The following is a 13303-nucleotide window of genomic DNA, read 5'->3' on the forward strand; positions in this document are numbered from 1 at the left end:
AGCGCTGGGCAGGGACGCGGCGCCCTGGCCGGCCCAGGCGGCGGCGCGGTCTGTGCGGGAGAAGCCCCCGGCTGGCCCCGCTGCCCTCCCGGGCCGGGCCGGCGCAGGTGGCGCCGCAGGCGGGCAGGAGCCCTCCGAGGCCGCCCGAGCGGCGCGGGGCTGGGGCGGGGGGGGGGGGAGCGCACGCGGGGCCCGGCGGTCTGGCGGCTGCCCGCCGCGGGGCCGCTCCCTCGCCGCCCTGGGCTCCTGCTCGCGTGCCAGGCCGGGGCTCGCCCGGGTGCTTCGCCCGCGTTGCCTCTGCCCTGAGAGCGGGCCGGCCGGGGGCGGTCGCGCGTGCGCGGCTCCGCGCGTGTGCCGCAGTCTTGCTAGCTCAGGCCTGTCACGCCCACTAGCAGGGGTATGGCTGGGGTTGCCGTTCTCCCGGTGGTGGCTGGAGACCTCCCAGGATTTCAGCTGAGCCCCAGCTGGCAGGGTTCAGTCCGCCTGGAGAAGACGGCTGCTTTAGAGGGCGCGCTTTATGGCATTACAGCCTGCCGAGGTCCCTTCCCTCACCGAAGCTCACCCTCTCTAGGCTCCACCTCCCAAAGCGCCAGGAATTTCCCCACCTGGGGCTGGCAACCCTAGGTATAGCAGGGCCTTGGTGTGAGTGTCTGCGTGGCTCCTCTGGGCTGCTTCCTGACTTGGCACGCCCAAGCCTTACAATCCAGACCGTCCCCCGGCACAGGCCTTCCATGTGCCACGTCCAAAAGAGCGGTGGAGCGTAGGTATTTTTGGCCCATGGACTTAGTGGTCTTATAGGGGCCCCTTTTTATTGAAGAGCATACACTTCACATGCAAAGGACAGAAGGGGCTTTCAACAAGTGTGTCTCGTTCCATGCGCTGGCTCCACAGAGAAACACACCTGAGATGACCTGATTAATAATAATGATGATGCTCAGGGCTTTTTTTCAGCCGGAACGTGGCGGGATGGAGTTCCGGCACCTTTGAAAATGGTCACATGGCTGGTGGCCCCGCCCCCTGATCTCCACACAGAGGGGAGTTGAGATCCCAGGGCCACCTACTGAGCTCATGGCAGGAGTGGGATTCGAACCAGCGAATGTGTTGTCTTGCTAGCTACAGCCTTCCTTTGGGGCCCTTGCTGCTGCAGTAGTGAAACAGACCCCAGGCTTCCAGCCGGAAGTCTGGTCCTGATGCGCTTGATAAGGACACGTAGCTAGAGAATACTTCTTCCGGAGGCCCACTGGACTCTTGAAGTATCTTCTGAAGGCGATGCCAAACCTTGGAAAGCAATTAGTGGCTGGCAGTGAATAAGGAAAAGTTTGTTTCAATATGTTTTTAAAAGCTACACATTTTTTATGCCTATGAAATCGTTCATTGTTCCTGTCATTGTTCCATATTTGATCTGTTTTTGAGAGGTACATTTTATGCATACTCAAGGAGGGCAGATTAAAAATTATAAAGGAAGGGGGGGCATTCTGGAGCCCCATAGAACGCAAACTCACCAGAAATGTAACAAGCAGTGCCTTGGGTCCCTCAGTTACTAAGAGAATGAAAAGTGGGCTTTTCTGTCTCAAATATCCATTTACTCGGAGTTTCCAAGTGTCTAGTGTTTCTGAATATCGAAGGCATTGTTAGTGCAGGAGCCAATCTGGCCCGTGTTGTGTCACAGCCCCTTCAACTTCTGTGGTGCCCTCAGCTTCCGTGGCCTTCTACAGAATACCAGAAGTTTAAAAAGCCTGTCTTGAAGAGCTTAAAAATCTACATTTTGATGTATGTATTTTTTAGCAGGGGGATAACGGAGGGAAAACAGCTGTTGGTACTTGTTCATGCACAAAAGCACTTCCACGTTCCTTGGCTTCCTTTGACTGGAGCTGAGGAGCTCAGCCAAGGCCTTCTTGGAAGAGGTGGTGCTGGCAGAGGTTGGCATCGCGTAAGGAGCAAGGAGGGGGAGTGGGTGGAGTTGGTTAAGGAAGGAGGCGCCTTTGGGTGCCCGAGAGCAGCAGAAGTGGAGGAGTGAAGGTCATGGGCAGGAAGATGTATGGGAGCAGGGCAAGAAGACCCCAAAAGAGGCTGAGGCCAGCCTGCAGAGACTTTTGAAGGAAGCCAGTGAAGGAGGTAAGGGGTACAAACAGGCCAGTACTTTTGGTGGGCTCAGAGACTCCACTGCTGGAGAAGCTTGGCAAGGAGAAATGACCGGGGTGCTGCTAGCCAGCAGGAGGTTCTGTTGCAGAGAGGGACACGCTGTTGGAGACTTACTGTAGGTCCTTCCGTGGTCAGGCTGTATTGTAGACCCCTCCCAGGAAAGGCACTCTTTAATTTTGTTTTGCGCTTTAGTTTGGGAGTGTCCATGAGATGGAGGTTTACCTCTTTTGCGTCTGCCTTAGGCCGACAGGGGCAAGGCTGTTAACTGCCCGACTGTACCAGATGACCCAGTTCCAGGGCAATCCCAGCTAGGTCTGTGCTGCTTTGGAGGCGGGAGGAATTGAGGCACAGTGGCTGCTTGGTGCAAATGGATAGGAACAGAGGGCATCTTGGCCAGGCTTGGGGTTGGGAATAGTGGGTATCTGTCGACTTTTCTTAATATAATCTTCTTTTGGAGTTTGATGTTTCTAGTTGGTGAAGCCTCAAACCTCAAGATGAAATGGGGTCTGGGGTTTAAGAATTTGCAGAAGGGCGAAAGCAGGAGCACCTGTTCTGTTTCTGTAGTTCTGTAGTTCCTTCCTTGACATGCCATAATTGGGACTAGCAGTGGCTAGTCCCTTTTAGTTACCTGCTGGATTTTTAGGGCATTTCGGAGTCATGTTCGACAATGTGGGGCGGGGGTGTGTGTGTGTGGAATTGCTGGCGGTGTGAGGGTTGCCATGGTAGATCCAGATCCGTAGATGGAGGAAGGTTGAATATTAAGTCAGTCCTGGTGGATTTGATTTCTTAATGCGGTGTCTGGTAAAACAGATTCCACATATACACCCCATGCTGCCTTGAAATCCCCTCTAAGCTGGAAGAGGAGGGAGGGGGTATCTGACCCTGTGACAGCAGCAGTTGGCAGATGTGAAGGGAAAGGAATAATTTAGCTTGGGGAAATTGTGCGCTCTCTCTCTCTCTCGCTCTCACTCGCTCTCTCTCTCTGTTATACTACATAAGATGGGTTGGATTCAGATCTGGCCTCTTCTGCAGGACTGGAAGAAATACCCACTTCTTAGGAAGTGGGTATTTAAAGCTGGAGCTGCTACCACTGCCAGCTCCCCAAATTCAAGGGTCTCTGAACATGGGCTGAGTACCTTTCCTTTGGATGACAAGCAGTATTTAAAAACAATCAACGGAAGGGTCATGCCCTTGAGCATGTGCAAAGCATTTCTTCCTCTGAAAGACGTCCTGTTCTTTAGAAAGCTGGAGGGCCAGAAGTCAATAATCAAACATGCACATTTACTGGCTGTACCTCCTCCTCTGGCAGCTGCCCTGGAGCATGAAATGCTGGCCAGGTGACTTTTGCGCTATTTGTTTCTTCAAAACAACTTTGAGATGCTGCCTTTGGATTGCTCCTAAAAATACAAAGTCAATAAAATTAATAAAAACCAGGTAGTTAGAACTGCAGATCTATGAGGGGGGGGATCTTGATTTTCCAGAACCAGCCTTTTTTTATTTCTCCATCTTGACCTTAAATCGTCTTGTCATTCCGTTCTCCTGTTTTTGTTTTCACTGCCCCATGGTTCAAGGATTGCTTTAAGAGGCAAAGTGGTGTAGTGGTTTGACTAGGAGCTGGGAGACCCAGGTTCGAATACCACCGTGCCGTAGAAGCTTCCTGGACTGACCTTGGACCAACGACCCACTCACAGAATTGTTGTGAGAATAAAATGGGGGGAGGAGAATGCTTTGTGTCCCTTTGGGTCCCCATGGGGACAAATATCAGGGGTCAAATGAAGTAACTAAGTAAATAAATAAATAAAGTCGTAATTCTTGTTTGTGAGCAAGTGGGAACAGTTTTATTTTTTTATTTATGTCATTTTATAGTCCGCCTTTCTCTCTGAGACTCAAGGCGGATTACACAGTATGAGGTTAATACAATCAGTATCAAGTAAGTATATTTCAATACAATACCATAAGGTAAACAGATACAAGTTTAAAGACATAGCATTAGCAAGGATCCAAGGCAGAGTAGAAAAATCTGCCAGTAGAAAAATACTGGAGCAAAATATAATTCTAGGACTAACTTTAGACACGTGCTGGTATACCTACACAGGAGTACATATTTAAAGTAGCAGATAATATATAAGAAGGCAAAAATAGTGATGACGTCTATGATCCCCAACTCGTTAGTGAAGTACCTGAGACCCCCATCCCTACAATGCAGCCCTCCCATTTGAGTAAAAAGCCTTTTTGAATAGTTAGGTTTTGCATCATTTATGGAAAGCCAGGAGAGTGGGGGCTCTTCTGACTTCCTCAGGCAGGTCATTCCACAGGATAGGGGCCACCACAGAGAAAGCCTGTGTACGGGCTGCTGCTGAGTTCACCTGTGTGCAGCCTGGTACCTGCAGGAGACCCTGTGAGCAAAGCTGCCGTGGAGAAACATAGGGAGGGAGGCGGTCCCGTAGGTATACCAGTTCCTGGTACCTTCTCCCCCCTTCATCTGTCATATCCTTAGCTTTTAGTTGCATGATGAAATTCATTCCAACGAGGAAAGAGGGATAAAAAGGAATAATGATAATTCCTCTCTTCCACTGGATGTCACGCTTGATACAGCCTTCTACTTCCCATCCTCCCTTAGTCCATTCTTTTTACTGCCCACTTTTTTCTCAGCCATGTAGGGTGGCATGAAGTCCACATCTGCAGTTTATGCCTTGCTGAACTGAGCCGGGACCGATTCCAACCTGCGGATGTCTTCCGGCACCCAATGACGTTGCATTTTCTCCCTCAATTCCATGCTGGAGTTTGTTCCCTTTTAGACCTTAATGGGAGCAAAGTTTTGTCTACGGAGCCCTGGACCTGAAAGTTTAAATCTCCGTCATCCATAGAATGGCAATGTGATGGACTACTTTGCAGGCAGACTCACCCGTGTAGCTATGGCAACAGCCAAAGAGGCCTTGCAAAAAATCTCCAAGCCTAAGAAAAGTGCTGCCTTAGGTTTTGAAAGTCCCCTAGTCAAGAAGTGAACGGAAGAGTCCTGCATCCACAAACCAGCCTTTCTTGCCCTCATAAGCTTTGGCCAGTGTGGTTACAGAGCCCGGTGGTCTGGGAGCCTTCATGTTGCCAGGAAGCAAGGGAAAGGCCTCGGCACTTTAGGCCCTGTTTGTTGACCCTCCAGGATAACTGGTTGGCTGCCGTGTGAAACGGGTTGCTGGTCTGATCTAGTAGGGCTCTTCTTACATTCTTTCGATGATGGAGGGTGTATGTTGAGAATACTTAGCGGCCATGAGCTGGTTGTATGGGAAAGTGCTGCGGATGGTGTGTAGGCAACAGAGGCCACATTGGTGTTGCCGCACTGGTGAATGTGTCTTGGCCACGCGGGTGGGTGGATGCACGTTTAATTTGCTGTGGAGTGGGGGGGGGGTCGTGTTGGTGATGCTGGTAATTGAATGCTGGAGCTACTGTTGGGTTGGTGGCTGATTTCTTGCCTCTCTGTCCCACATCAGCTACCTGAGGTAGAGGACCCTGACCGGGGCCAGCCATGTCAGGCGTGTGGTGAGCAGTGCCCGGGCTTCCTAGTTCATGGATGGAGGTAGGAGAATATGCTGCCCCCCCTCACTCCACCAGACCACCCTCCTCCATCCCTTCTGACCACCTGTCTCCTTCCTGATCTATCTATTTCTTGCTCTTTGCTGTTTTGTATCAACCAGAGTGCCTCTGGGTAGGGGAGGCACGCTTTACTGGGGCCTGAAGGACCACAGAAGCCAGGCCCAGGCTGCACTCCCTGTTACCATGAGGAAAATTTTTTTAGAATAAACTAGATCTTGCCTGAGGATACTTATAGAAACGTATCCATTTACCTTTTGTCCAGCGCTTGTGAGATTTGCTGGAGCCCATCAGAAGCCATGTTAGAGCAGCAATCACAGGCCACGTGCTGAGCTGCTGGGCTTCCAGGTCTACCCTGTCAAGAACGGCCCGGCCCAGAGTTCCTTTTGCACAGGCAGGAGGAAGGAACGCTTTGTGGAAAGGATAAAGCAAAGCACCAGAAGAGAGTGAGAGCAACGGCTGCTACTGCTCTGGGTCGGATTTGCAGGCCTAAAATATATGTGAGCTAGTGTCTAATTCACTCACAGCCACACAAACACAGCCCCTGCTGCCATGTCTGGTGGTGGTTATAAATGCAAATCAAGCAGCCAGAAATGTAAAGGGGTAAAAGAAAGGGAACAAAAAGAAGCTAAAGGAAACCAATCAGCGTTCCGATTTTTCATGTCTGACGAGGCATTTCTGCAGTCAGGCAACAATACAATAACTAGGGAAGCAGATGAACAAAGTCAAGCTGAAGATGACTTAGAGGCTGAGTCGGTGGCCACTGATTCTCAGTGAAGTGTACATAGCCCTACAGGTTCTTTGCACACTGCCAGAAACTGTGGAAGAAGCTGAAAGAAGTTTCAGCAAGCGGGCATTCATTATGTGGTGCACGGTGACATCTAGATTAGATTGCTATAATGCTCTCTGTGTGGGGCTGCCCTTGAGAAGAATTTGGAAACTTCCTTAGGAGCTGAATGCTGCAACCAGGGAGTTGACTCAAGTGGGTCGTAGGGACTATACCGCTCCAACCTTTGCCCATCCATGCTGGCTCCCAGTCTGTTTCAGGGCATAAGTCAAGGAGCTGGTGCTGACCTTTAAGCCCTATATGGTCCGGGAGCAACAAAGGACTGCCCAGGCCCTTACGCACCTACTTGGCTGCTGCGGCCATCTTCGGGGAGGCTTGCTTTGGGTTGCCCTGCTTTCCGAGATGAGAAGGGTGGCAGCCTAGGAGAGGGCCTTCTTGGTCATGGCGCCCAAACTCCAGAACTCTCTCCGCTGGAAGGCTGACCTGTCCCCTTCTGTTGCCGGCTTCCGCCGGTGGGTGATACTTTTTTGTTTCATTTGGCATTCCCTCAGTGATCCGTCCTTCATGCCCCATGTTTGAAATGTTTTCATTGTTGCCTTTAAGTCTTTGAATGTTTTTACCTCTGGTTCAACTGTTTTAATAATGTGTTGTTGTAGTCATTTTGGTTGGTTTCAATTGCTTTAAAATGCAATTTTATTATGTATATTTTAATTTGTTGTCCACCTTGTTGGCCCTTAGGAGGGCAAAAAGGTAGGATATATTAAATATAAATAAATAAAATAAAAACCTCGATGTTCTACGTTGGGGCAAGAACTCTACTGAGTGCGAATTTGCAATTTAAAAGGACTTGGTGAGGAGTCTGCTAGTTCATGATTTTGCAATGAAAAAGGTCAGAAAAAGAAAGCTTTACATTAACCGGCCTGATCTTTGCAGCCATGTTGGTCGGTTAGACTTTTAAAAAAAAAAGACATTGACAAGATTGGGACCCAAAAGTTACAAAGTAGTTAGCAAACTTGTAGGACTCGCAAGCTGGATGTTATTATTAAACAAGTAGCAAACGCAGGCATTTTTCAGAAATGAAGAGTATATAACAGTAATTTCATGTCTAAAACTGTTTTTATGATTCATGAGATTGTCTGTATGGGATGAGGGATGGTGGTGTGTGGGTTGGGGGCATTGTACAAGTTTGTGCCCCCCCCAGTAATGCTTGTGCTCTGGGATAAACCCCCTGCTTGTTATCCCACTTTCTCGTTTTATCTCATTTTCATCATCCCCTTTCGACTCATTCTTTCTCCCTGATGTGATTCAATCTGACTTCCATGCCTTGAGCTCCTTCTGTAGACTGCAATCCTCTCCCTCCAGTCTTTTCACCCTGGATCCCACTCACTATGGGTTCCCTTTCTCTTCATGCTTTTTATTTTATTTTATTTTATTTACTTCAAATTTGTATTCCGCCCTCCCCGCAAGCGGGCTCACCTCTTGCCCTTCTTTTCCGATCCCCCCAAACATCTTCCTCATCGTATTCATCCACCCCCCTTCCCCACCCCGTCTTTCACATTTGATCTATGATGTTTACTTTTCATTTGCACTGTGACAGGAAAGCAAATGGAGTGGAAGCCGCTCTCCTTTCTGTCACTTTCCATCACTCCCTGCCTTTCCCCCTCTGGGGCAGGCCCTGTCCTGCATGCTCAATAGCCCCCCTCTGTTTCAGCAATCGCCACTGCTACCGCGTCATGTTATTCCTCTACTGGGGTTGCCTTTCTGCCCGTGCTACCTGCTGAGACTCCCCCTCCTAGGAGCTGCTGAGCCCATTATGTAGGAGCTGGAGGCCCCTGACTGCAAGTCTGACCGCCCAACGCTAGCTTCGTGGGGTTAGCCTGGTCCTCAGTCTGTGTTCAGTAGGTCTTGTGGAGTAGGCCTAATCCATCAAAATGGCTCTGGCGTTCAGGGTTCAAGATACTCAAGATGCATTTGAGGTGGTAGAATGAGATAACGACTTGACTCTCAGCAATCTCCCAGACACCACATTACGATGAGGCTATGTACGGAACCCTGTTTTCCCCCTAATAACTGGTAGTTGAGAGATTTCTGGAAGCATTGCAAACTAATTATAGTGTAAAATGGTGTTTTGGTGTGTCTGGGTCTTATAGCAAAGATTAAGGTGTTACGTGGCCATTCAGGCTCTCTTAGGACCTGATGGGTGGACGTGTCTTGAGGAGCTGCACTTGCTGTGGTGTTGGCGTTACAGGGCCTCTTGAGAGAGCGATGCATTGGGAGGTTTGTTGGTTTCAGGGCCTCTAGGGTTTTCCAGGGCTGTTTCACTGTAGGGATTTCCCTTTCTCTGCAGGAAGATCTGTCAACACTGCAAGTGCCCACGGGAGGAGCACGCGGTGCGCATGGTGCCAGTGGACTTGGAAAGGATGATGTGCCGTCTCATCTCTGACTTTCAGCGGCACTCCATCTCGGATGACGACTCGGGCTGCGCCTCGGAGGAGTACGCCTGGGTGCCCCCAGGACTCAAGCCTGAGCAGGTGAACGGGAGTGCAGGGATGCTCGTAGTCACAGCCTGAGTGTGTATTGTTATTACAAATCGCAGTCTAAAAAGAAGAGTTCTGTCTTCACAAGAGGTGTTAGAATTTGCAAAGCTTTCAAAAGTGTGTGGGTTGAAATTTTGGATTGTTTTTCTTAAAAGTAGGTAGAAATGTTGGGAGGAACTGTATAGCTGCTTGTTAAATCTTTTCCCTGTTTGTTTGTTTGTTTAAAGTCTACTTTTGCATTTTGTAAGCTATTTTGAGTCCCCACTGGAGATAAAAGTGGGATATAAATAAACAGACCATCACTCCCAATACAAGTTTGCTAATAATAGTTATCAGTAGTTTTGAAGATAACAACAGTTATTTCAATTTCTCCTAGAATTTCTATTAATCCCCAGAAATCCTCTGGGGGAACCATCCAGTTTTCCCACATGCGTTTAGTATACCTGGTTAAATAACTGGAGCTTAGCAACAATACAGAACTGCCCTGACATTAGGCAAGGAAGAAGAAACATTATTTGTATGAAAGCAGTTGGAGAATTAATATGTTCACGTGTATTTATGGAGTGTGCTGATTCCTGTATTTTCTAACTAGGGGAAACCCAGAAATAACCGCATTTACTCTTTTAGGGCATGGCTATACTGCCAGCCTAGATCACTTTTAAAAGAGTTTAATTGACGTGGCTGTCTCTCCTGGGACTGGTGCTTGGTATGGGTACTGCATGTTGTTTGACATTCTGTGTTTCAGTTCCCAGCATTCCCTGGGGACAAGCAGTGACTATAAACTAGGTTAAATATGTAGGATACTTATGCCCTTAGACTCACTCCCATTGCTCATTTGCACAATCATAGTTTTGCCTTTCGGGTAAATGTGCAAAGAGAGCTTATAGCATCTGCTGAGTTGTATGGGATGCTTGAGCCGGAAATATAATAAATAATAACATTCAGTTTATATACCACCCTTCAGGAGAACTTAACACCCACTCAGAGCAGTTTACCAAGTATGTTGTTGTTATCCTTGTGACAATCACCCTGTGAGGTGGGTGGGGCTGAGAGAGAGCTGACTGACCCAAGGTCACCCAGCTGGCTGCAAGCAGAGGAGTGGGGAATCAAACCTGGCTTTCCAGATTAGAGTCCTGCCACTCTTAACCACCACACCAAACTGGTAAATAGTACTTAGATTACAGAAGGCCTAGGGAGGTGGCTGCCCCCTGCTGTTGTGATAGGTGCCCTTTGTTACTGCTTTAGAAGAATCTGGCTCCGTGTTCTTATGTATGGCACCCCTGCCTGGATTGCCCTGTGGCTCTATCCCTGGCTGAGGGGGACACCCCAAGAACCGCTACTCACACCCTGTGATACATACACAGACTGCCACACACTGTCCCCACAGTACAGTATGCACCCTGGCTGAGGGAAGCCAAGCGCGGCGGCCATGCTTCCTGCTTTCCGACTTCCCTTAATCTCTGGGGAAATGTCAAGAGCCAAAGAACTGGGGTGGGAGGGGGGCAGTGCCTGCTTCTCAATTCCAGCAGAGAAAGGGGTGGGAGAGGGTTGGGGGAAGTCCGCCTTGAAGCCCACGTGAGGGAGGGCTGCAGCCCCTCTCGGGTCTTTTTGCTTTTGTACAGAGCCGGCTGGGGAAGTGGAATTGACGGCAGAATTCTTGAAAATTCACTTCCGGCATGAAGGGAACGGCAGGAGAGGCGTCTCCCCCCCACCCCGGATGTCATTGTGTCACAGTGTGGAGATAGACGGCAGCTGACACTTCAGGGGTGAAGGGGAGTTTGGTCAGAGAAAGGAACAGACCCCTGAGCGTCCTTCTGTCCTGGGCCATCCAGCCTCTAGCTTCATCAGCACCCCTGCCCTGGGGGGGGGGCTGTTGAGTGAGGCCAGCAGAGCGGGTTGGGGGGAGATTTCACTTGGTGGAGCCATTCCCACCGGTCACACAGGCAGATTCAGAACAGAGCAGGAGAGAATGATTCCTGTGAGTAAATGTCCCCCTGATTTTGTCCATAATGGGCTGTCTTGTAATCCCCTCGGGCCCCTTCTTTGGAGGGTGGGGTCAAATAAGTATATATGATTTAATAAAATCAATTGAACCCCTTGTAGGAATAGAGCTAGGCTTTAGGAGACAAGGTGGAGGGGAGTGATGGGGCGGGGCTTGTGGATTCAGTAAGCCCCACCCCCAGCTCTTTCCCCATAATTTGAGAACTGGAAGCAAAACCTCTCTAGTTTTTTAAAGCAATAAACCAAATGCTAATCAAAGTAACCAGAGCTGAAGCCACTCTGTAGTTGACTGTCCCAGCAGGAGGGAGAGGTTGCTGCCTTGATGTGTGTTGCTTGGGATCATCCACTTTTCTCCCTCGTATTATAACTGTGCTTATAACTCTCGCTTATACCGCTCTTCTAGACCGATTAGTGCCCCACCCAGAGCAGAGAACAAGTTAGTGTTATTATTATCCCCGCAATACAGCTGGGGAGCTAGGGCTGAGAGGAGTGGGATTCGAACCAGCTCGTGGCAGGAGTGGGATTCGAACCAGCAGAGTGCTGATTCACAGCCAGACCACTTAACCACTGTGCTACAGCAGCTTGCTGTCTCTGGCCTGGCTGGTGCTTGGCTCAAGCAGTGTCGGCATCAGATGGGTGATCTCCAAGCTGGAGGATGACGGGGCGTCCCCTTAGACTGCTCTCGTTGGAGGATGGAAGGGCCAGGAATCAGGAACTGCCTGTTGTGAGGGAGGAAGTCAGGATGTGGCTGCCGTGGGCAGGTGGGTGGGAGAACAGAGAGGCAGGTGTTGTTAGGGCCCTGCCGCGTCAAGGGGAGGGAATTCTGATGAGCCCCCTCTGGGCCTCCCTGACCCAGAAGCCTTGCTGTGCTCTCATGCACATCATGGTAGTCGAAGGGTATAATAATAGCATTGAGACAAATTGCCACAAGCTGTTCTCTCTGCATGTCGTTCCTGCTGGCTGTAAGAGCAGGGAGGGGGAAACAAAGATCTTTGTAAACCAGAGGCAGGCATGTGGCTGCGGAAACGCTCCCATTCAGGTCTCAGCCCCTTCAGCCCCAAGTTCTCCCAAGGAGTTCCTGCTAGAAAACACACTGCCAGAGAAGGAACAGCAGAGCAGGCGAAAGCCACAGGCATTGGGGAGGGGGTGCAGAAAGCAGTGGTCCTGGGGGGCTGTCACTGAGAAAAGCCCCGAAGGGAGCCCAAAGCTCCCCCACCAGCCAGGTCCATGGGACAGCATGGTCTGAGGAAAGCTGGGCTCCCTCACCCTTTCCCCCCTCCTTTCCCCCACCAGCCAGGTCCATGGGACAGCATGGTCTGAGGAAAGCTGGGCTCCCTCACCCTTTCCACCCTTTCCCCCCTCATAAGAGTGAGCGAAATTTCTTTTCCTGTCGAAAGCGATAAAGAGAGGCTGCAGCCCAGAGGGGACCCAGTCCCCACCCCCCCCTCTTCACACGCTTGCCCTGCTACACCTAGTAAGATGGTAGGAGGAGAGCAGCAACATTGTTTTTGGCCTTGGGCATTGCAATAACTTGAGCCTGTCCTGCTTGCATGTTGGTTAAGTTAAAATCTGCCTGAACCTGTCAACTGGCTGGGCTTGCCTGCACCTCTCCCGCCCCCTTTGTGCACAGAGGGTTCCTGGTTAGACTCTTACGTGGAGCATATGAGTGCAAGTGTGTGGGTGAAATGGAGTTACTCTCCTCCCCCTGCCCTGAGTTCTGTCTGGACTCGAGCCTTGAGATGAAGAGACTTCGGTTAACCCACGCTGCTATATTTGTATACTGTGGCTACCCAGAATGTGTCTCTGGCCAGGATTCCTTCATTGCACTCTGTGCAGGAGGGGAAGGAGTGAAGCGCAACGGCCACCTCTGCGGCAAGCAGGCTCAGGCTTATTTTAACTTTACCACGGTTAAGTTTGTTAAATCCTGAATGCAGCCTTAGATTTTTAGCTGCATGGCGGGTGGGGTTAGAGTTTTGGTCCTACAGTGTTTCGATTACGCCCTGGCGGTGCTGAGGCTGCCTGGTCACTTCTGCAAAGGGAAGTGCTCAGTGGGTAGGCAGGATCCCCTTTGCTTGCAGAAGAAAGTGGACAAGTTCCTTGCGTGGACCATACTCGGTCCCTTCTCTTGAGCTGAGCAGGCCCTGCTTTCCTTCTCCATAGGGCGTTTCACAGGCCTTTATGCTGCGGGGGTTTCAAACGTGTTTATGCTATGAGTTTTGAATGGTTTGAATTTATAGTGTGGTGATTTTAT

General features: G+C 50.1%; 1 protein-coding gene across 2 annotated transcripts in view; it reads left to right on the forward strand.

The window, feature by feature from the left end:
• Window positions 1-13303, forward strand: part of PRICKLE3 (prickle planar cell polarity protein 3) — a 33979-nt gene that overhangs the window by 159 nt on the left and 20517 nt on the right. Inside the window, exons 2-3 of one of the 2 annotated variants that reach the window (XM_055003631.1) lie at window positions 5628-5713; window positions 8862-9045. In XM_055003631.1, coding sequence (XP_054859606.1) covers window positions 5628-5713; window positions 8862-9045 — 270 coding nt within the window. Of the gene's footprint in view, window positions 1-3424; window positions 5714-8861; window positions 9046-13303 lie in introns of those variants that run through there. The other variant, XM_055003630.1, reaches the window with a different exon arrangement.

Source organism: Eublepharis macularius, chromosome 19 (genome assembly GCF_028583425.1).
Source record: "Eublepharis macularius isolate TG4126 chromosome 19, MPM_Emac_v1.0, whole genome shotgun sequence".
Taxonomy (NCBI): Eukaryota; Metazoa; Chordata; class Lepidosauria; order Squamata; family Eublepharidae; genus Eublepharis; species Eublepharis macularius.